This window comes from Neofelis nebulosa, chromosome 7 (assembly GCF_028018385.1).
Source record: "Neofelis nebulosa isolate mNeoNeb1 chromosome 7, mNeoNeb1.pri, whole genome shotgun sequence".
NCBI classification, from domain to species: Eukaryota; Metazoa; Chordata; class Mammalia; order Carnivora; family Felidae; genus Neofelis; species Neofelis nebulosa.
The window spans coordinates 10,116,122-10,139,251 of NC_080788.1; the positions used below are offsets into that span (position 1 = coordinate 10,116,122).

At 43.4% G+C, this 23,130-nt stretch overlaps 1 protein-coding gene across 16 annotated transcripts in view; it reads right to left on the reverse strand.

The window, feature by feature from the left end:
* AKAP13 (A-kinase anchoring protein 13) overlaps positions 1-23,130 on the reverse strand; it is a 335,196-nt gene that overhangs the window by 76,806 nt on the left and 235,260 nt on the right. For 12 of the 16 annotated variants that reach the window (XM_058736668.1, XM_058736662.1, XM_058736664.1 and 9 more), the window contains 4 exons: positions 18,957-19,093; positions 6,925-7,295; positions 4,372-4,425; positions 1,050-1,115 (listed from right to left, as the gene is read on the reverse strand). In XM_058736668.1, coding sequence (XP_058592651.1) covers positions 1,050-1,115; positions 4,372-4,425; positions 6,925-7,295; positions 18,957-19,093 — 628 coding nt within the window. The remainder of the gene's footprint in view (positions 1-1,049; positions 1,116-4,371; positions 4,426-6,924; positions 7,296-18,956; positions 19,094-23,130) is intronic. The other 4 variants (XM_058736669.1, XM_058736666.1, XM_058736667.1 and 1 more) reach the window with 2 other exon arrangements.

A 23,130-nucleotide genomic window follows, 5' to 3' on the forward strand; every position in this document is an offset into this window, starting at 1 on the left:
ATTTTGCGGTTTGCAGAGTGAAAAACATTTTTTGGTAAGCAGGAAACTACAGAGAGAGGTTGGCCATCGATGAGCTTTGGGGTTGCTGGTCAGAATAATTCACATCTGGTACAGCTGCGGTGGGAACTTCTTTAAAATAAGCGAGATCTCAAAATACAGCCAGAGCAGACCGTGTTCTCACTCACAAGCAGTTGGAAGTGCACTCGAAGGTACACTGAAGCTATTTAGTTATCTCTGCTCCAACTGCACAGTTAATTCCACAAATGAATTGCGTACGCCAGTCCAGAAGGGCTTGTATTTGCCTTTTTTTATTTCATAAATTACTTATTATGAACTGAAACCATATGCCTCTATTTTTCTCTAGTGGGTAATTTAAACAATGGATTTTGTTTTTCTTATTTCGATACGACAATAGAAACCATGATTAAGTAGAAGTAAATGTCTCTGTAAAACTCATTTTCAATGGCAGGGATAAGACAGGCTAAGTGAAGAAGAAACTTAGTTTTCTATTGTGAATTGTTTGTGAAGCCTGAGAAAACCAGATGTGTTATTACCACAAAATTTAATCCTGAAAATGTTTCAGTAATTAAATCTGGCTGCTGAGTTGAGAGAAAAATATGAAACATTGAGGAATCTATGCATTTGGAACCTGAAGAGATTGGTTGACTTGGAAACACAACAGAAATAAAAATTCATCGTATTTGTGGCCTTGCTTCTGTCACTGTTTTCTTCAGGACGTGGGAATCCCCAGGTTCCGGGAATGAGGACAGACCGGAACAAAGAGAGAAGGGGTCTGCCATACCGCAGATACAAGTCTGTGCAGAAAACACCAAATCTACAGCCACCTGGGACACCAGAAGCATCAGAGTACACTGACTCCCGGGCTATACCCCTTCAGTTGGATCAGTGATGCCCGCAGCAGCAGGAACTCAACATTGTGCTCCCAGCCAAAGCGGGCTAGCCACCCAGAAGCAAGCTCCCAGCCAAAAGCCCAAGTGCCGTATTTTACGACTCCCCCTTCGGTGGCTGGACACGTAACGATACTGTACCTTCTGTAATTAAAGTCAGCACTCAGGGCAGCAGAATATTGTACACCAGAAGGACACCAGCTCATACTGGGGATGACATCAAAGGCAGAAACAGAAATGGAGGGAGAAAAGAGCAAACAGGGATAGGATTACTGGGTTTGAAAAGAAAGGCCACAGTTACAGACAGATGGATTTATTGGATTATCAAAAAATTAGGAACATAACATTGAGAATTTAGAAAAAGACACAAAAACCATGGAAACTTAAAACTGTGCTACTAATATCCCTCTAGACGCTGTGTTGGAAAGGACTGTGGGTGTCTGTTACAGGGTAACAAGTCCGATTTGAAACCCAAGAATTCCTTCTGCCGGACTCTGAAACAAAGAGCCCACTCTGCCCACAGATTCCTCCTCAGGTGTCCTCCAGGGCTGCAGCCTCTGCTGTCGGGCGGAGGGGGGGGGGGGGCACTCTCTCCACAAGCTCCACCACTCCCAGACCTCCTTGACCATGGCTATGATCCCTAACTGAACCAAACCCATCCTTGACAAAAAGGGACAATGACAAAGTGCGCTGGGGTGGGGCTGAGTCACTGGTTTTCCTCAGGTGTTTCTAGGAAGGGTCCGTCTAAGCCAGACACATTCTAAGTCTTTCATAATAATGATATCCCACCAACACTCACACCCACTTTTAACCCCTACTCACTAGGCTGTTAAGCACTGAAGGTAAACAGCTGTAACAAAGGCCATATTTCCTTGTATTTTAATGATAACGAAGGCATTTACTTTCTTGGAAAGGAAAGGAATTCCATGGTACTAAGTCAAAAATGGGTCTTAATTTTAGGTTTGCAACCATTTTCCCCCACAAGATTAAAAAAAAAAAAACAAAACATCTCATCTGATCATCTACTTCGATTACCTTGGCACTGATATTTATTTTCAAGTGGGAGGGACAGGAAATTTAGGGTTGGAAATACCATGTAAATATGACCAGGCCAAAAAAAACAAAAAAACAAAAAAAACCCACACAACTCAAAATACGAGGTACACTGTAAAGGATTTCTGATGAACAAAAGCGATCATTTAAAAAGTACACTGCTACTATCTGGCGTCTTAAGTTCTAAGTGACGTGCTTTTGATTTTCAAGGGGGGGGTGGTTAACATTAACACCCACTCAGCTCCCTCTGGAATCTTGCAAATGGGAAGATCTGCAGACAGCAAAAACCCCTAACCTTGAATACACCTAATTAACAGTTTTCTTGACAAGTGCGGGTTTTTGATAGAGGAAAAGAGACAAGGAAAATGGTGGGAGAATAGAAGAGCTACCCCTAAAAGTAAATCTTTAAAATAAATATCTTAAAAATAATTTAAATAGTAAAACACTTAAAACCTGATTAAATTAAAGTACAAAGCTCCCAAGGGCAGGAGCAGAAAGGAGAAATACGCATCTCAGAGATAGTTCCAGTCTGTGAAGTGGTATCAGAAAGACTTCTAATTTGCTCATGTGAGGGGAGCAAGCCTCCATATATCTTACAAACACGAGACTCAGAAGCCCATTCTCTGACATTAACTTAATTTTCAATCTCCAAACTGTCAAGAAAAATTTTAAAATATCCAACTTATTGAAAACACCACATGGTAAATCAGCGACTGAACTGACATTATCGAATCATTCAGAAAACAAATCTCCTTCTACAGATGTAAACATCCCTTTACTCTCAGAAAATGGTAACACTGTGAGAAAGCAGGATGAAACTGAGGCTGAAGAGAAAGAAGAGTGACGGGAGACAGCAAGAGGGACCTCACAGCGGTCCCGAGGCTCCGGGAGCCACAGACCTGCCCTGGCTTCCGGCAGGAAACCCCTTTCACCAGAGTGTTCGGGGGCACCCTAAATCTCCTCATCCCTCCATCAGTGGAAGGGACATTTAATTGTTCTCTGGCCTTATTTTGAGATTTAGGAAATTCTAGATTAAAAAAACCCCACAAATATCCTGTTCCCGCACCTGTGAACACTGGTAGGGATGTTTCAACTTGACTGGCTAAGGCATCATATAAAATTTTAAACTGTACTTCACGCTCTTCCTGCAGAAAAACGACTAAGGGTGAAGTGGGATCTGGCACCGTTACGAAGCTTCATCTGTCAGCTCACTGGGACCGCATCCAGCAACCTGTCACCCTCCACTGTCAGCACATGCGTGCTTTTAATAAGGTCACGCTGAAGAGCTTTAACGGAGAGCCAAACAGATCTCTAAAGGTTTCGGGTACCTCTACTGAAAAGGGTACTTGCCAACTTGTTCCCCTGGGAGAAAAACTTAACCGAGCCCTGATTACCGCAGATTCATGAGAGCATTTGTATTCGAACTCCATTTTGTGCCTGAGAGCTGGAATTAAAGGAAGCCCGCCCTTGCAAAGACAACGGGGGAGGATCACTATGTGTGGCTTCCCGAGGGCCGGCTTCGGTGGGGAGTTGAACGTACCTCCTGACACACGCCTCCCAATACGAGGGGCTACCTGCAATCTCACCACGGTCTGTGGCTTTCTAAATCTTCTTCCCCAAACGGCGGAAGAATAGGTCACTAATGACGACTTCTGAACAAAGTAAAACTCAGCATTTGAAAAGCAAATCGGCACTGTGTGACTAGAAATGACTTTTCAGCTTATAAATTACTCATTTTTAGCTTCAAAATGTTACCTGACAAAAAATAAGTAAGGGACTGAAAGACTGCAAGGGCCCCGGAGAGATGAGCTGATGGCTCTTACCTGCTTTAAGAAACGACCACATCCCCAGAAGGGATGTGGACTCCCCAGAGGGGGAAAAATTATTAAAAAACAAAACAAAAACAATGGTGTGCAAGGTGTCAGGTGGCCTAGACATAAAGGCTTCCATCCAGTTACTAAGGAATGCATCGAAAATATGTTAGGGCCCGTGTGCCAGCACACAATTATTTCTGGTTCTTGGCCCTTTTGGGCGTTGGGGGGGTGGTGGTGGGGAGAATGAAAAAGCACTCCTCAGGGACAACTGACGTGTCTTTGAACTCTCCTAGGGAGAACTGGGAAGACCCTATTATCAAAACATCTGAACACAAGTACAAGATGGGGAAAAAAAAACATTAAAAAAATTTTTTTTAAAGATAAAAGTAGAAAAGGAAAAAATTTCACATTCACGAAACCATTTCATATGCAACAGGCATCAGCGATGAACAAGTACCTATGTCTTATTTTCCTGAAGCAGACGTGACATTGTTTTAAAAGACGGTTTAATCACGGATTAAGCAAAATGAGATGCTGGTTAGTACACTAAGCTCAGAAGCAACATGGTTAGTCCATCAAGTTAGTGAACTCTGTACCTTCTCCTATGAATGGGGGGTCTCCTGACAACGTCCCCAAGAACTCGCAATGAACTGAAAATGAATGGTGGAAGAGGTCAGTGTCAAGGTGAAACAAAATGGACACAAATGCATGAAGCACACGGACATCACAAAGGGAAGAGACAATCCACACAGACAAACGGTACAGGAAGTGAGGGAATGAAAAACTGAGCAGTAAGAAACATCAGAACCAAAGAGGCCGGACAGCCTGACAAATCCTGGGGAGGGTTACTTTGCTCCCTCCCTCCTTCCTCCAAAGGGTTAATCAGGTGACAAGGAATGAGGTTTATTAAATTACAAAAGTAAAAGGATTAAAAAAGGCCATTTGAAGCTGTAAAAGGGTCTTCTTAAGACTTTAAAATTCAGCTTATACTCTATGCAGATAATGTGGTAAGCATCAAACTAATTCAAGTCATTCCATTATCTCCAGAGGCATCGGGGCGGAGGTGTGAGGTGATCCTTAAGGCGAGGCTCAAATAGGAGAGGCCATGATACTGTATAGGTTGAAAATAAAGATAACTGATAAGGTTCCAGTCTTAGTTCAGTCTTGTAATCTCAGGCAAATCATTACGTCTGAGCTTCAATTTCCTCATCTGGGTTACAGTCCTATCCAGCCCTGAAATCAAAGTCAAGGCACAAGGACCCCCAGTGGGCTATAAAGAAAAATGGATTGCATATAAAATAAACCCTTGTTTCTTGATGTTGTTATCATTTCTGACAATACATCCTTCCATCCTTCCTTCCTTCCCTTCCTCCCTCCTTATTATTTATTTATAACGGTATGGACGCTTTTTTTTTTTTTTAACGTTTATTTATTTTTGAGACAGAGAGAGACAGAGCATGAATGGGGGAGGCTCAGAGTGAGGGAGACACAGAATCTGAAACAGGCGCCAGGCTCTGAGCTGTCAGCACAGAGCCCGATGCAGGGCTCGAACTCACGGATCGGGAGATCATGACCTGAGCCGAAGTCGGCCGCTTAACCGACTGAGCCACCCAAGCGCCCCGGACGCGTTCTTAAAAAAAAAAAAAAAAAAAAAGTACAGCGTGAATAAAGCTGGCAAGGAGAGCTTTTAGAAATGGTTTTTTACATAATCTATGATTTTGATCGTGTATAAAAACTACCCACCAGATAAAACAACTGCAGGTTTTCAAGGGCAGACCCTGAACTCCACCAATGCGGAGTCACAGAAAATTATGTGACATGGTCTGTTACTAAAAGAGTCTGAGAAGAGTGGCAAATTAACAAAGTGTAAGGTATTACCGTGAGCTCCATGAAGGCAGGACTTTGTCTCGTTCACCTCTGTGTCTCTAGAACCTAGAAATGCCTGGCACATAGTGGGTGCTCAATGTATGTTGGCTGAATAAAAGAATAAATGAGGGGCGCCTGGGTGGCTTAGTCGATTAAGTATCTGACTCCTAGTTTCAGCTCAGGTCATGATCTCATGGTTTCGTGGGTTCGAGCCCTACATCAGGCTCTGTGCTGGCAGAAAGGAGCCTGCTCGGGATTCATTCATTCTCTCCCTCTCCCTCCCGCTCCTACTCACGAGGTCTCTCTCTCAAAAATAAATAAAACCTTAAAAAAAAAAAAAAAAAAAGAATAAATGAGTGAATGTAATCCGATTACATGCATCTACAGCTATGAAATCTGAGCCATGTCAAGGAATTTTTGTTTTAAAAAAGCAGTAACTGCTCCAGGTGAGTTTTTCACATGACCTGTTTTAAAACAACTGTCAGCCTGCCCCCTTAGCTGCTTTTCTTCATCAAGAAAGTAGCTCTCTTGTAAGCACAACTTTGTATATCTGATGGGCATCACGGCACTTGTTCGTTAGAGCTAAAATCATTTGCTTAAATTCCTGTAAGCAGACTGTGGTCAGAAGCCACTCTAAACCACCTTATAGCCTGCTTCCAAACTGAAGGTCTGAGACCGGGTCATATGTACACAAGTCCCCAAAGACTGGAGCATACATGGAAAACTACCAACAACTCAATGACACTGAATGATTCTCCTGTTCTCTTGCTGATTAAGTAATAACTTAGGCTTTAACAAAACTTTCTGCATTAGAAACGGAGGACAATTCCTGGGAAGCAGTGTGAAAATGGAGAGTATTTGGACTGTAAGATTTCATGTCTGTTTCAAAACTGACAGGACACCATTCCCTCCAAAAGTTTTTAATATAAGCATTTTATGAACAGATCTGGCCTGAAGGACTATTCCTGTTCATTAAACACCCACCATGTAGCAACCATATTTCACTTGAGATTTTTATTATTACACCTATCCTTAGAGGTAGGTATTCTACAGATGAGAAAATTAAAGCCCAGAGGGATCAGGTAACTTGCCCAAGGTTATCTACACAGCGATTTCTAGAGCTGGGGTCTGAACCCAGATTTTCCCGATTCCAAAGCCCTCTAGGCTTTCTTCTGTACCATGGTGTCTCCTATGTTCTTTTACCACGATAACACCGGATCACACGATCAAAAGCAAGCAGACACTGAGAGATGGAACAAATAGCTGTGCTGGGTCCCGCTCACCTGCGCTGATTCATTTCCGCGTCGCTGGCCGCGTTCTTCCCAGGACCCCAGCTGTGCCTCCGGAAAGGGGACAGGGAGCGCATCGAGCCCCTCAGCACAGAGCAGTTCGTGGGCACTTCGGTGATGCTGTCCATCTCCTCCTCGTCCATCTCACCTGAGCCAGCAGCTTCGCCCTCACTCTCTCGACCCTCAGCTCCAGCCCCATGGCTGTAGAAGCTGTCAAGACACTGCTGATCTCTGGACCTGTTCAAATTTGAAATCTGGGGGAGGGATACGTCACTGCCATGAGAGGAATGTCGATCCAAGGAAGCCGTGTCATCGGTGGAAGAACTGGATCCGGTGATATCACAGACCAACTGCTCTTCCTCGGGCTGTAACGGAGAGAAGGCATGCACAGTTGAAAATGGCAGGACCCAGAGGACAGCCTCATTATCCCCGGTCCAGGAGTGGCTGTAGAGTGACCACAAGGTCAAAGCATGATCACAGTTGGATTCAAATGGCTGCCAATGAAGGCCAAGTCTAGGTCTGTGCTCTTTCTCCCCTCTTATTAGAGGTAGACAGAACATTCCCTTCTTATGGGGGACCAGCATCTACCTCGGGCTCAGGTCAGTTCTGTAGGCCAATACCATACACTGGAAGGAAGAGAACTCTTGAGTTACCTGGGGTTTCTGTTGCATAAAAACTCTATAAACTCATATACTTAGGTTTAATTCCCTGCAACCCCCCAACCCCCCTCCCCAAGCTTTAACTAAAAACAAGGTTGTCTGCTTGGCTACAATAATGTTGTTCTGAAGTCAATATTCCAAAAGCAAGTCTGCAATTGTTTTTAGAGTCCTTTTGCAAAATGCAGAATTGCTTATGACCCTACCTAAGGTCTGCCAAAAGGCCCACATTCTGGCCACAAATGCCTGACTAGAAGAACTCGATTCCTTTTCCTCCTTTCACACAGAACTGGCAGTGTTATCAAGCCAAATGTCACATAAAATAACCAAGTCCTGGCAATGGAGTCTTTAGTGAGTGATGATGTTCTTTTCCCTGGCCAACTTCTGGAGCCTGCAACAGTACAGTTTTGATCCCAAGTAGCCTGACAGTCCTCTGTTTGCTACACACAGCACAACACATACATTGAGAGAAAGATGAACACTCCGACACTCAAAAGATGAATTTATCCAGAAGATACACAGAAGTGTTTAGAAGATGCATGATCCCACTCTCAGATTTGGGCACTGAACTGTCTTAGCATCTTTATTTTATTGTGTTCTTGTAGGCTAGAGAGCAGGGATGAGGGAAAGCCATTCTGTGGTTATTTTTCCTTCTTTATAGCATTTTCCTAATTAGCCAGTCTACTCAAAGCTTTAATTAAGAGTAAAGAAACTTACAGTTCTTTGAGAAAGATTTTAAAAATTATGCAAACTAATGAGCACTTTCAGCTTTGGAATAGAAAACAAGACCTATTCTAGAAGGAGAGTATTTTCAAATGTTTATGCTAACACTTCAAAACATTCTTTATAACGTTTGGGCTGAATCTTGTCAGCTCTTAGGAGTTTTTCTTCACTCTGTGGCATCCGGCTTCCTCGGTTAATTGCTCCCTAAATGATCCACGAGGGCTGAGACTGACAGGGAGGTGTGAGGGTCACTGGGATCCAGATGGGCTCTCGGGCCCTCCCAGTGAGCAGCAGCAGCAGCAGGATGTAAACCCGGGGCGATTTCAACTAAAACTGCCCTGCTCTGATCATCTTTAAGAAACCCTGTAAGGATATGATCTCGAGGTCCATATCAGCAAAGTCCTGTGTGTCCTTCACTGGGCCACAGTATTAAAAAAAAAAAAAAAAAAAAAAATTATGCTTTCACCAAACTGATTCTAAAATAGGGTAGGTATTATTTTAAAATAAAATCATCAAGGGACGCCTGGGTGCCTAAGTCCCTTCAATGTCTGACTCTTGACTTTGGCTCAGGTCATGATCTCACTGTTTGTGAATTCGAGCCTTGCATCAGGCTCTGTGCTGTCAGCCTGCTTAGGATTCTGTCTACCACTCTCTGTGCCCCTCTCCCGCTTGCTCTCTATCTCTCAAAGTAAGGGGCACCTGGGTGGCTCTGTCGGTTAGGCGTCCGACTTTGGCTCAGGTCATGGTCTCATAGTTCACGAGTTCACGCCCCACATGGGGCTCTGTGCTGACAGCTCGGAGCCTGGAACCTGCTTCGGATTCTGTGTCTCCCTCTCTCTCTCTCTCTCTCTGCCCCTTCCCTGCTCAGGCTTTCTCTCTGTCTCTCAAAAGTAAATAAACATTAAAAGCAATTTTTTTAAAGATCAATTTCACCTGTTCCTGCTGTCCTTTGGTAAGGTGGCTGCTAGAAAGTTTACACTAACATATTGTATTTCTATTGGGGAATACTGGCCTGGACGCTTAAAAGCAATGGTGGGTAGGGGGCGCCTGGGTGGCTCAGTCGGTTGAGCGTCTGACTTCGGCTCAGGTCATGATCTCGCGGTCCGTGGGTTCGAGCACCGCGTCGGGCTCTGTGCTGACAGCTCAGAGCCTGGAGCCTGCTTCAGATTCTGTGTGTCCCTCTTTCTCTGTCCCTCCCCTTCACCCCCTCCCCCAAATAAACAAACACTAAAAAAAATTTTTAATAAAATCATCCACTATTCATGGATGATTTTTACATTGTTCCTCTGCTCTCCAGAGGAACAATGTAAATGGTCACAAATACCAAGTTCAGGATGCCAGCTGTCTCCCTGCCTCCTCCTCAAATTCATGTCCTTCTCAGAATGTGACCTTATTTGGAAACTGGGTCCTGAACAGGTCATTAGTTCAGATGAGGTCATACGATGGTAGGGTGGCCGCAGTGTCCTCAGAAGAGACACGGGAGACACACCGGGGATGGAGCCTGGAGCGACGGGTTTCGGACCCAAGGACTGCCAAGGAGCGCCGACCAGAGCCTCCCGAGGGAAAGCAGCCCCCAACACCCTGGTTGTGGGACCTCCTGCCTCCAAAACAGTGAAGGAAAGAATTTATGTTGTTTGGAGCCACCCGATCTGTGCTAAGTGGTTACAGCAGCTGTCCCCTGCTTGATTTCTAGTTCTCGGAACAGTGCCAAGGGACAAAACGGGAATGATAAAATGAAACGTGGGATGAGCCCGTCCTAAAGCACACAGGCAAAGCCTCGAAGGAAATGAAAAGGAGCTGAAGTTTCCATTTAGCCATTTATCATATATTCTTACGAATCCATGCTTCCTGACCAGGAAGTGCCATGCACCAGGGACAGAGGAACAGGCCCTGCTCAGGTTGGCACCTGCTGGTCTCGGAAGGGCGCTGCGCTGCCTTGAAAGAAGGACTGCGGTCGCCCTGGCACTTCCCCGACCTGAGACTTAAAGAACAAGCATCCACCCTTCTGTGAGACATGAAAACAAGGTGGGGAAGTTATTGGCGGCCTTTTGATACACATCTTGCAAAAGGAGAACCCTGTCCGGGGTATGTCCTCCACACAGTGTTGTTCCGACGTGTGCCAAGATGTTTCTCGGTGTGTACTTTTAACTCTGATAAACAAACAAACAAACAAACAAATCCCTAAAAACTAAATAACCAGGGTGTTCCCACCCCCCTCCCACCACCCTCTCCCCCACCCAGTACACGAGTTCTTTAGTCTTGCGACTCCTGGTAAGAATGATGTGCACAGAGTGTAGTATTCTCACACTCAAGTATTCTTATTGTAACTTTCAACTCTTATTACGAGCTGGTGGTTATTACCCGAGAAAGGGAAAAATAGGACACACTCAGAAATGACTGATCTCTCTTCTTAAGTACTGAGGTGGATGGGTTTTCTTTAATGCCAGACTGAATCTAAAGAAGGCTCTGAGTTACTTTTTCCCAAGACTTGAAGTGTTCTCAAGAGAATTTCATGGCTTCATCAAGTCTTCACACTATCCTGGCGGAACAGAAAGCAGTCCCTGGAGGAACCAGAAACCACACTGGGAATGTGGTCAGAGACTTTTGATAGCTATGCATGTGTCTGCAGATAAGCCACTTTTTCGCTTCGTCTATCTATCTGATGATCTTTACATCTAAAGAGGCTAGACCTTGATATAAGGCCTGTTGCAAGGTACTATTTTTAATCATGAGCAGGGAAAACAAGTGGCTGTTTTAAACGTCTGATTTTTTTTTTTTTCAATATTCCCTTCCAGTCACTGAATTTATTTGTGCTTTAGTTCTTAGGGGATCTGCCAAATAAGAATATGAGAAGTGTTACTTCCATCATTCTCCCCTCTCCTCACAGAAAGTACCAGGTTTTAGGGATGCTGTTTTTCCATTTACACATCAGAAAGGGGAAAAACTTATGGCTTCTGTCACATAATAGATGTTCCAGGCCTGACATTTGAAGCCATTCTTAACGGTTTCTGAGTTATGTGTCAGTCTTTCTTTAGAGAGGTTTTTAAAATGTCTGCTAACTAAATGACTTTCAGAGACTTCGGAAATTAGTCCTGATTGTATGGAAAAATGGTGCTCTGGGGTCAGTTTAACTAGTACATGTTTAAAAACCTGGTTTTGACTCCATGTAAATCCAATGTATTAGTTAAATTGGTCCCATGGCACCATTCCTTCAGGTGGTCAGGAGGGACAGCCTAAGTTCCTGAAAGTCATTTAATATATTTAAGAAACACACACACGTGTGTGTGTGTGCGCGCGCATATTTTAGAAAAAAATCCATAGCTTTTCTTCCCCTAGTCTTACAAACAGATGGTCAAAACAATTCTCTGCTAAATACACGTTGTCTTTTTCCCGTACGATGTGGTACTGAGAGTGGCAGAGAAGTCAAAGGGACGGAGAAAGGCAGACGGAGAGAAGGGGTGGCTGGGCGTTGCCTGTGTGTGAGGGAGCAAATGTACCGGGAGAAAGAACACTGGGTCCATACTGGAGACTGGCATGGAAACCCTCCCTCCTTTGAGCTGCCATCATTGGTTTTCCTCCTGCACGTGGGAGGATGGAAACACACACAAAAACCATCATCTCTACCAACATCCTTCCTTTTTTACAGCTTAGGCAATCCTGGAAATCTGCAAATGGTTGCCAGGCTAGCAAGAGTCTCCAGCAGTCCAAGAGAAATGGCAAGGAATGGGCCCAGTAAGTAACACCGAGGTATGTGCACTATTATTCTTCACAAGCGCCAGTCTCTGCCGGACAGCCTGGACTCCAGCGGCAGGAGCTGAGCTGATGGAGTGACCCAAGGATACCGTTTTGCTTAATTTAAGGTCACATAAGCGAAGAAAACTGAAACTGCCAAATAATGAGGTAGATGAAAAGTTAATGAAAAAGGCTCAACAATGATGCTGTCTATACAAACAGCTTGAGAAAGTAGGTCTGTCACTTAATACACATGCAGCATGACTATTCCATAAATGTGAGTCCTAATTACTGGATACTTGCCACCTGTGGGGCTCTGTATTCAGTGACTTAGATGTATTCTTTTAATATTTGATTTAGTAGACTGTGGAGCCTGGGTGGCTCGGGCAGTTGAGCATCTGACTCTTAATTTCGGCTCAGGTCCCAGGGTTGTGGGATAGATTTCTGAGTCCGGCTCCGCGCTGGGCATGGGGCCTGTTTAAGATTTTCTTTCTCTCCCTCTGCCCCTCTCCCCAGCTTGCATGCTCGCTGTAAAATTAAATAAGTAAGTAAGTAAATAAGTAAGGGGCGCCTGGGTGGCTCCGTTGGTTGAGCGTCTGACTTCGGCTCAAATCATGGTCTCAGGATTTGTGAGTTCAAGTCCCGGATCGGGCTGTCTGCTGGCAGCACAGTACCTGCTTGGGGTTTCTTTCTCCCTCTCTCTCTCTGCCCCTACCCCATTCGCACTCTCTCTTAAAATAAACTTAAAGAAAAAAATTTAAAAAATTGATTTAGTAGGTATTCTTACTCTCATTGTACAGATGAGAAACCAGTGGCTCAGTGAGCTTATGTAATAAGATTCTAAATTAACTGGTCTGGGGTAAGGCCCAGATTTTTTTTCTTCTTTAAGCTCTCTAGATGATTCTAAGTATAACTGGGACTCAGTCCTATTATTATATGCTACAGAGCTATGACAAAAATGTTTTACAAAATTAAGATGGACTCCAGTCCTAAATGTAAAAGCTAAAACTATAAATCTTCTGAAAGAAAACATCTTGACTGGGGGCAGACCAATCAGTAACAGGACAGGACACAGGGAGCAAAAGCCATAAAAAAATTGATAAATTACCCTTCATCAAAACTCTAAACATTCAGTACATCAAGACACGTTTATGGAAGTGAAGAGGGAAAACCATATACCGGAAGAAAACATTTGCAAAACATAAATCTAACAAAGGACTGGTATCCAGGATACATATACAATACCTACTTCTCAACAACAAAAAGACAACACTCCATTTTTTTTTTTTTTTTTAAATGGGCAAGAAATGTGAACAGACACTTCACAAAGGAAGATAACTAAGTGGCTAATAAACACATGAAAATGTGTTTAATATCATCACTGGTTGTCAAGGAAATGCAAGTCAAAGCGATAATGAGCTACCACTTATGTGCACGCCAGAAATGCTGAAGTTGAAACAAAACAATTATATGTGTTGGTAAAAACATGGAACAACTAAAATTCTCATATATTGCTGGTGAGGATGTAAAATGATACAACCACTTTGGAAAAAGGCCTGGGAATTCCTTATAAAACTAAAACAAGGTTTCCTACCATAAATGATGTATCAGCCCATCAATTCCACTCATTTACCCAACAGAAATAATAACATTTATACTCCATTTGTAGGACGTTCTGAAATAAGGAAAACTAACCTGCGATGGGAAAAAATTAGAACAGTTGTTGCCTCTGGGGGTTGGAGAGGAGACAGATGGAGGAGGGGCATGAGAAAACTTTCCAAAGAAATGGTAATAGCCTTATCCATATGGGGGTTTGGGTTACAAAGACAAATGAATTTATCAAGAGTCACTGAGGCACAGCTATTATGGAAAACAGTATGTCGGTCCCTCAAAAACTTAAAAGTAGAACTCTCTATATAATCCAGCAATATCCCACGTCTAGGTGTGTGTCCACAGGAAATAAAGCCGCCATCTTGAAGACCTATCTGCACCCCCACGTCCATAGCGGTGTTATTCACAGCAACCAAGACATGTAAACATCTTAAGTGTCCACACACGGATGAATAAGGAATGGAAATATTACTCAGAGTTAAAATAGAAGGAAATCCTGCCATTTGCAACAACATGAATGGACCCTGAAGGCATCAGCCTCAGTGAAATAAGCCAGAGAATGACATGACCTCGCTTCTATATGGAATCTAAGAATGGCAAACAGCCAGAATGATGGTTACCCGGGGGCTGGAGGGTAGGGGAAATGTAGAGAGGTTACCTAAAGTGAACAAAGTTTACCTAAAATTATGAGGTGAATAAATTCCAGAGACCTAAGGTACAGCATGATGACTACAGATACTATATACTATGTACTTGACATTTGCGAGGAAAGTTAAGTCTCAAGTGTTCTTACCACACACACACAAAAAGGTAACTCTGAGGTGACAGATACACTGGCCTGACTGTGGTAAGCATTTCACGATGTATATGTCTATTGAAACATCATCTTGTGTGCTTTAAATATGTATAGTTTTTGTCAATTGTAACTCAATAATACTGGGAAAGTCACTGAATAATAACCTTCACACTACATTTCACTGTGTGTAAATTTTATGTAAAAAACCCCAGCAAACAACAACTCTATAAACACATACAGAATTCTAAGTATTTAGGGGTAAAAGTAGACTGATATCTGTAACCTATTTAGAAACACATCCAAGAAATTAAAATTAGATGGACTGGTGGATGGAGAAACAATGGGCAGATACACAGCTGTGTAACAAAGTATAGTAAGTTAACGGGAGAGCCAGGCTGGTAGGCAGTCACTGCCGAGCTCTTCCAACTGTCCTGCATATTTCAGAATTTTCTCAATAAAATGCTGGGGGTGGGGGGAGGGAGGAGGGGAAATGCTTGACTGGCTCTCTTAACCAAAATTCACACTACATAGGTGATACACAGATATATAGAGAGGGATAAATATTATATAACATATGAATGTATAAATATAAAAACAACTACACACTTTATATATCTTATTACTACACCTGAAGGGATTCTGTTTCATACTGTCAAAATACTAGTCCTTTAATTTTTAATAATTTATTTATTAAATATTTGTAAACTGTTGTATCATATATAAGGCACTCTGCCCATGTGCCTTGGAAAATAGCAGCTCACATTTTAAATATCTACTATGTGCCAACTGTTTATGTCTGTCTGTCCATCCATCCGTCTGTCTGTCCGTCCATCCATCAGGCTTCACACCAAGCATGGAGCCCAAAGCAGGGCTTGAACTGACGACCCTGAGATCAAGAGTCAGACGCTTAACCAACTGAGCCACCCAAGTGCTGCTACGTGCAATAATTTAGCTAAGAACCTTAAGCATGAGACAGCAAGCTGTTCCACAGTCCTGAACTTACAATAACTTGTGCATAAACAAGAATAGTTTTTCTAATTTGGATTCTGTAGGTATACCTACTTTTATCCCTGGAAGGTTAATTTTCGGCTTGGTGATCAATACTTGAGAGCAAACTATATAGCACATGAAGGCAAGAATATTCCCTTAAGGTTTAGCATCTTAGGGGAGTTACTAGGATTTTCTTAATTGTGGATACATTTTATAACCTGAAGATAAATAAAACAAGGTGTAAGCATTTTATCTAAATCTCTTAGGGAAAAGAGGCAGCAACTACCAGTATGTTTGTGGATTTCAATTAACCTTCTGGATAACAGGGTGGCCTAGATTGTGTATTTTATAATCTCTCTTTCTTAGTGTCCAGAAAAATCCCAGGATTTCTTCTTACTTTAAAAAAAAAAATCTAAATGTTATGCTGTTGCTCTATAGAAGGAAGACTTCAGGAAATATTCCTAAGAGTAATCACAAAGCTCCTAACACTCACCAAACAGTCCTCTTTACGAGAAGGCTTATCGAATGGGCATAGGAAGTTAAGGCGGAAAGTTTGTGACAAGCATTGCAGGCTGCTAGAGACCTCTGTGAAGTCAGAGTCACACAAATGGCTGCAGGAAGTGACCTAACGCATCACTCATAGTGCACAGAAAAGCATGCTGCAATGCGTTGCCCAGGGAGAATTTTTTCGAGAAGGGAGAGGGGAAGGAATTCTAGGACGCGGTGATGTTTCACAGTGTGCGCTGTGTGGCTGTCCACTGAGGAAGACGGTGAAGGAGGCTACTGACGGCCTGTCTGCCATCACTCTGCTTCTGCGTAAATCACTGGCTATTTGGGTGCCTGGGTGGCTCAGTCGGTTGAGTGTCCGACTCTGGCTCAGGTCATGATCTCATGGTTCCTGAGTTCAAGCCCCACACTGGGCTCTCTGCTGTCAGAGAGCCTTTTGTCGCCTTCTCTCTCTGCCCCTCTCCCCCACTCACGTGCTCTCTCTCTCTCTCTCTCTCTCTCAAAAATAAACATTAAAAAGAAATAATTCACTGGCTATTAAAGGAGGTGTTCAGAGATTGAGAGCAAAATAACAGAAAGGAAACATTTGAGAGTGAGGCCTATGTACAAGTCTCCATTCTGTTACTTAGCAGCTGAGTAATTTGGACTACACTTGTTGACCAATCAGAGCCTGGATTTTCTTAGGAGTTTCATGAGATTAAAACCACCCACCCCGCAGGGCTTCTGGGAGCAGAAATGGGATCACATATATAAAACATTCAGTTCAGTGACGAGCAATCACTTTGTTAAGTATTAGCCTGCCTCTCTCTCTCTCTCTCTCTCCTTTTCCTTGCATATGCAAACCCTTGGTTTTTAAAAAAATTTTTTTTTAATGTTTTTTTATTTATTTTTGGGACAGAGAGAGACAGAGCATGAACGGGGGAGGGGCAGAGAGAGAGGGAGACACAGAATCGGAAACAGGCTCCAGGCTCCGAGCCATCAGCCCAGAGCCTGACGCGGGGCTCGAACTCACGGACCGCGAGATCGTGACCTGGCTGAAGTCGGACGCTTAACCGACTGCGCCACCCAGGCGCCCCTGCAAACCCTTGGTTTTATGAATGCTGGACAAGACAGTTACTGCAAAACCTCTCCTGGTCACAAACAACTTTGGTCAAGTGGAGACAACTAAGACGAAGAACCTTCCAGACCTCTCCCCAGACCATGAGACATTCTCACGTGTGCGTGAAGAGACGGCCATGCGTCTGCCATTTCTGATTTTTCCGAGGCACTCGGGGATGCAATGTGGGTAAAAGCTGATTTGGGGAGCACGCTTCAGCTTTTAACAATCTTACCTGTCTAGTCATCCTGAAAAAGCTGCCAAATCTAGCAGTGGCCATTCATATGAACAATCTCGTAAATGTTTTTGGCAGTCTGAAGAAGAAGGCAAAACACAGGAAATTTGAATTCTCTTTAGCTAGGGAAATCACTCGGGTTTAGTGACCAGAAAGAACTATCATTCTGCAGAGCTGGTAACACCCAGGGACAAGCTGGCATATGCCCAGGAGGGGAGTGACAAGCATTTCTTAATGAAGACTTTGCAATTTCAAAATAACTTTTGACCATGAAAAATTTCAAGCACACATAAATGTTTAACAAATCCGAATGTATCCATGACCCCGTTTCAGTGACTGTCAGTGATTCGATTTTAAAGCTAGAACTTAGAAATATTACCTCATCTGTCTACCCAAGACAAAAGTGATATATTTTGAGAGACACGTCCCTTCAGAATGGTATTCCCCTTGGGGGTAGGGACGATTCAGAAGTCCTTACAATGAAAACCTCAAAATCACAGTGGAAATTACCCAAATTCTGTTATTTCCAAAACAAAAATCAAAAAAACAAAAAACACCATCATTTCCTAGAGAGCTTCAGAGTAGGACAGATCTTCCCAGTGTGCATTTTTTACTTTATAGAACCCACTGAATCCACTTGCTAGGATTAAGAACAACAGGAATCCTGCAGTTCTGCACAGTTTTCCAAGGACCCCTGGGAGACAGTGCACACAAGGTAAAGGAAGAAGGTAGAAAAGAGGGGAGGCCAAGTGACCACGAGAGAGCCCCTGGACAAAAATGAAACAAAAGCAGCTGAAGGTACCTCCACAGAGGCTTTAACTACGTTCCAGCCCGGAATCCCAGAATGCCAAATCTCTACCGTGACTTTTAGACACAGCATCCTCACACCATGCTGGAGAAGCTCATCACCCACTAACACCACTGCTCTGGTCCCTTCTGCAGGGTCCTCATTAAGCCTTCATAAAGGCGTCTTCACAGCTGCCTTGTTTGTGCCCCGCCGCCCCCTCGCGATGGAGACAACCACGCATGGCGTGTGACAGAACCACTTGCTGATCCTGCTGTGGGAAAGCCCGAGATTCTTCTCAGGAGACAAAACAGAACTCGCTGCAACTAGCTACAAACGTAAGCAAAAGAAAGCAAACCGCCCCCATCCCCCACCCCCTCAGAGAGCCTCAAATTAAATGAAAACGCAAGGTGACTCATGAGCATGGGCTTGGCTTTCCACTGGGGAGAAGACAGTCTGGGTTCCCTCGCAGAGATCTAGAAAGTTCAGTTAAGCAGCTAGATGAGGAGGGCTGACATCAGCAAGCTCAGCAGTGAGCTTCAAGCCTAAACACATTAATCAGAAATGACTCTATGGTTGGTTTACACACATGACGTGTTGCAGTCTTAGCTGTGGTCCCTTCCTGCCCACTGAGAAGAATTCACTGTCGTCTGATTTAATTCACACCAAAGGAGCTTCCATTTCTTTAGGCTTTAAAACCTGCATGTAACCAAACACGATTCTACATAAGATAAAATGGCCAATGCCTTTTTCTAAGTCCCAGCAAGCTGGAGCTCCCTTCTCCAGAAGGGAGGACTTAACACTTTTCTATGATCATACAGAGTGGGGGAGACGCTCAGTACAGTCAGCAGGGTCACTACCGACCAGCACGAGTTGCACACCGAGGCAGACAGTACCTTGGAGAAGATGATGCTGTCCACTTCTTCGCTGGGTGACTGAAAGAGGTCAGAGTCACTTCCGGATTCTCGTTTGAGCACACCTGGTTTTGAGGCACACTCTCTGGCCAGTCCAACATCCAAGAAGCTGTCACATCCTGAATAGAAAATGTATTCAACCAATATGTAAAAAAAAAAAAATAATAATAATTTTTTTTTACTTTCTTTTCATTCCAGCAAGTAGCCTTTTAAGTCAACCAACTAACCTCTCTGTTCCCCCAGTAGTAAGAAGCTATAAAGGACACAGTCAAATTAGTAGCTTTCAACTCTGGTTATTCCAATTCTAGGGTGATCATTACTACAGGACAACCATGGATTTCCCATGTAAACAAAAGGTACAAAAAGATAAAATGGTAATTTAGAACCACAATTCCATCTGTATTAGATATTTAAGTGGCAATCTTTTCCTTTTGGTAACGAGAGAGTATTTTCTTTCGCTATCAAAATCAGAAGTCCTTTATTTTATTTATTTATTTTTTTTATTTTTTATTTTTCAACGTTTTTTATTTATTTTTGGGACAGAGAGAGACAGAGCATGAACGGGGGAGGGGCAGAGAGAGAGGGAGACACAGAATCGGAAGCAGGCTCCAGGCTCCGAGCCATCGGCCCAGAGCCTGACGCGGGGCTCAAACTCACGGACCGCGAGATCGTGACCTGGCTGAAGTCGGACGCTTAACCGACTGCGCCACCCAGGCGCCCCCAGAAGTCCTTTATTAGGAAACTATGAGATAGGGTTTATGGCCAATTTCTAAGACGTAAGTTCTTTCTGGAAACTTGTTACTTATCAAATATTGGGATAAAAGACAAAGGGGGAGCATATCTAACATAAATATCAGCGTATTACACTTATGGGTTCTGTTGAGTAAGAAAAGAAATATAATTATTTTTCTACCTTAAACAGATGACACTGGGGAGAGGGGAAATATACTAACGAAGAAAAATGTATCATGTAGAATCTGTCTTCAGTTCAATAATTAGCACAGGGACTCTGGTAAACCAGAGGGAGGAGGCCCTGACAGAAATATTATACTGTCTATCAAGGAATTCTCAAGACTTAGTATATTGAAATTAGCAAGGTATTTAACCCATTCTCTCCTATTAATTCTGTAAACAAAATATGACCTGGTAGCAACAGAATTAAACACATATGTATGTGGTAAAACCAAAAGCCCAAAAGAAAGTCAATTACTAGGTAGGTATCAACCTCCTTGTAGTCTGGAGAGTGTGGTACCTCCATTGTGGTTAGCACTTTTCTGTGTGATTCAGTCAGACACGTATCAACCCTGCAGCTGATACTAGGTGATGAGGGACATAGTAGACGAGCTGACTACCTAGCAGTTCACGAGAACGCTACCTGGAGGTTTTGGTTGGAGGCAGATTCAAAAGGAGTTGACGATACAAGGTGAAAGCAAAACCAAAAAAACCCACAACGGTTTTAGACTCTATGAACAGACAGTATACCCAAGTCCAAAATGGAAACAGTCCTGCCACTATGTGACGGCTAGAACTCACCGACAGTATTGTTTGTTTCTAGGTAACATTTATTTTTATTTATTTTCTAATGTATGTTTATTTTTGAGAGAGAGAGAGAGAGAGAGAGAGAGACAACGCATGAGCTGGGGAGGGATGGGGGGGGGGCGGGGAGGAAGGGAGGGAGACACAGGATCTGAAGCAGGCTCCAGGCTCTGAGCTATCAGCACAGAGTCCGACACGGGGCTCAAACTCAATACGGGGAGATCATGACCTGAGCTGAAGCCGGGTGCTTAACCGACTGAGCCACCCAGGCGCCATGTCCTAGGTAACATTTAGATAAAGAACTGATATGAGACGCCTGGGTCACTGAGTGTTGAGTGTCTGGCTCTTGATTTCATTTTGGGTCATGATCCCAGGTTCATGGGATTGAGCCCTGCATCAGGCCCCAGGCTGAGCACTTAGCCTGCTTGGGATTCTCTCTCTCCTCTCCCTCTCCACTCATGAGCTCTCTCTAAAAAAAATAAAAATAAAAATAAAAAACACTGATAGACAGAAATGCACGCATGGTAATGAGGTCACGCCAGTGGAAACCCTTGATATACATGTGGCTTGCACAGGAGCTGGAAAAAATGAGTCTGAGGGCAGTTGCAGATCTGTTCTTTGCTGTTCCAGAGGTAGAACAAAAAGCCCACTGAGTGGAAGCCACAGAGCTTTAACTCTAGGCTTCTGGGCAATGGGTTAGCAGCTTCATAAAGTAATGACTGTCACTCCACCAGAAGGGGTGGCACAAAGGCTGAATGACTTTGTCAAGAGGTTTCAGAAAAGATGTACACATAGAAAGGAAATGGGACATCAGATAACCCCCAGTGTCTCTCTTAATTCTCAGAGTCCATGTTGGGACAATAATTGTATGTGTATGTATGCTGAGGGATAACTAGAAGAGGATGTTTACTCTTATCTCAATTAGCTAATTATTGATCATTAATAAATTATTTGCCCTGAATTAGCTGGGAATCTTAGAGGAAGGGTCAAAGGAGCAACACACTGGAATATAGGTCACAAGCTGGTCACTAAAATTACCTTTTCTCCTAGTAAGGCATTTGACTAGGTACTGAGCATTATCCAAATAAAAAGAGACATTTAGAGAGACAGAGAGAGTGTGTATGTGTGTGTGTGTGTGTGTGTGTGCGTGCCTGCACGGTGGTGGTAGGGGGACAGTATGCAACTTTGTAGTAGAAACGGACATATTAGGAAGACAATTTCAACACAGAAATACACAAATGATGCTACAGGATCCACAGATAAATCTCAGAATGTTTCAGTTGAAGAAAAAAAAAATGACCTTAATCCATTTCAATCTTGGTCCAAGCTATTTCTGAGTCTTTAGTTCAGTGGGAATAGGCCCTGTCTCTACAAGACTTGGAATCATGGGTATTCTCGACCCAACCCCAACCCCCTCCCCCCCCACCCCCGCCATTTTGGAGAGTATGGACAAGCTTAGGCGGAGTAGGTGGGTGTAACCTTTCTACTTCTCCCTCTTTCCCCACTTGGAAAAATAAAAAACTCCACTTCATGGTTGAGGGGAAACCAGGGGGCTGGCCAAGAAAAGAAAGGGCTGTCACAGCAACTATGCTGAGCTGCCGACTCTCCAGCGGGCAAATAGACCACGTCCACATTCCAGACTGGAAAACAAACCAACTTGAGACACTCTAATGGAAAATTCACGGGGAATATCCAGATTCAGCCCTGGTAGGAAGAGTTCACCCAGAAAATAAATCCGAGCCAGCACTACAAGGGAGCACAAATCGAGCTGGGATAAGACTCTGCTGTGTGATACAATCCTGACTGTTGAGTTGGGGGAGTGAGGTGGGGAAGGGTATGAAAACAAGGGATTAGGGGGAGAAAATGACCATAAGCCATTATGCCACCCCACAAACAGAGGGGGGCCCTAAAGGCAAAGCCAATCTACCCCCTGTGTCGTATGTCTTCTCACACGCCCTCTCCTAACGAATAACGTGGAGTAGTAACACGTGAAGGTATACGCAAGAACAATGAACACTGGCCGGTTTGAGAGTCACATGTATCTGCCTTAGAGCCAGGTCTGCTTACTTTTAGTACAAAAATCCCAGGCAAGAAGTCATTTAACCCCTTAAGTCTCCATTGCCATACCAATCAAATGGGATGACTGTACCTCCCTCAAATAGCTGTAGTGACAGTTAGAAATAATTTATACAAATAGTAGCCACGACTCTGCCCCTCAGCACCCAGCAGGCCTGTGATAAACACACCTAATGAAGTTAAGGCTTCACTAACCCATACTGAGTGATGTAACAAGCATCCAGGACGGACATTACCTTGAGGTGAGCCAGTCCTATTTTATGACTCATACATAATTCTGCCTATAAACTTCCATATCCTGAGACATTAGCTTCTTTAAAAGCTAGCAAAACGTGTCATTTTTAAGATGTTCCCTACTCATTTGGGTTCAAAATTATATAGGCAAACAAATTACAGTAGGGAAAGGGAGGAAAGCCTACCAGCAGCGCCCACTCACATTTGCTGAACCATGCTAATCGTAATGCATTTGTATTTATTCGTAGCTAAATAAATTTGTATTTATCCAGAGTTGAAGAATATCCAAAGTGATTTTAAAACTTATTAT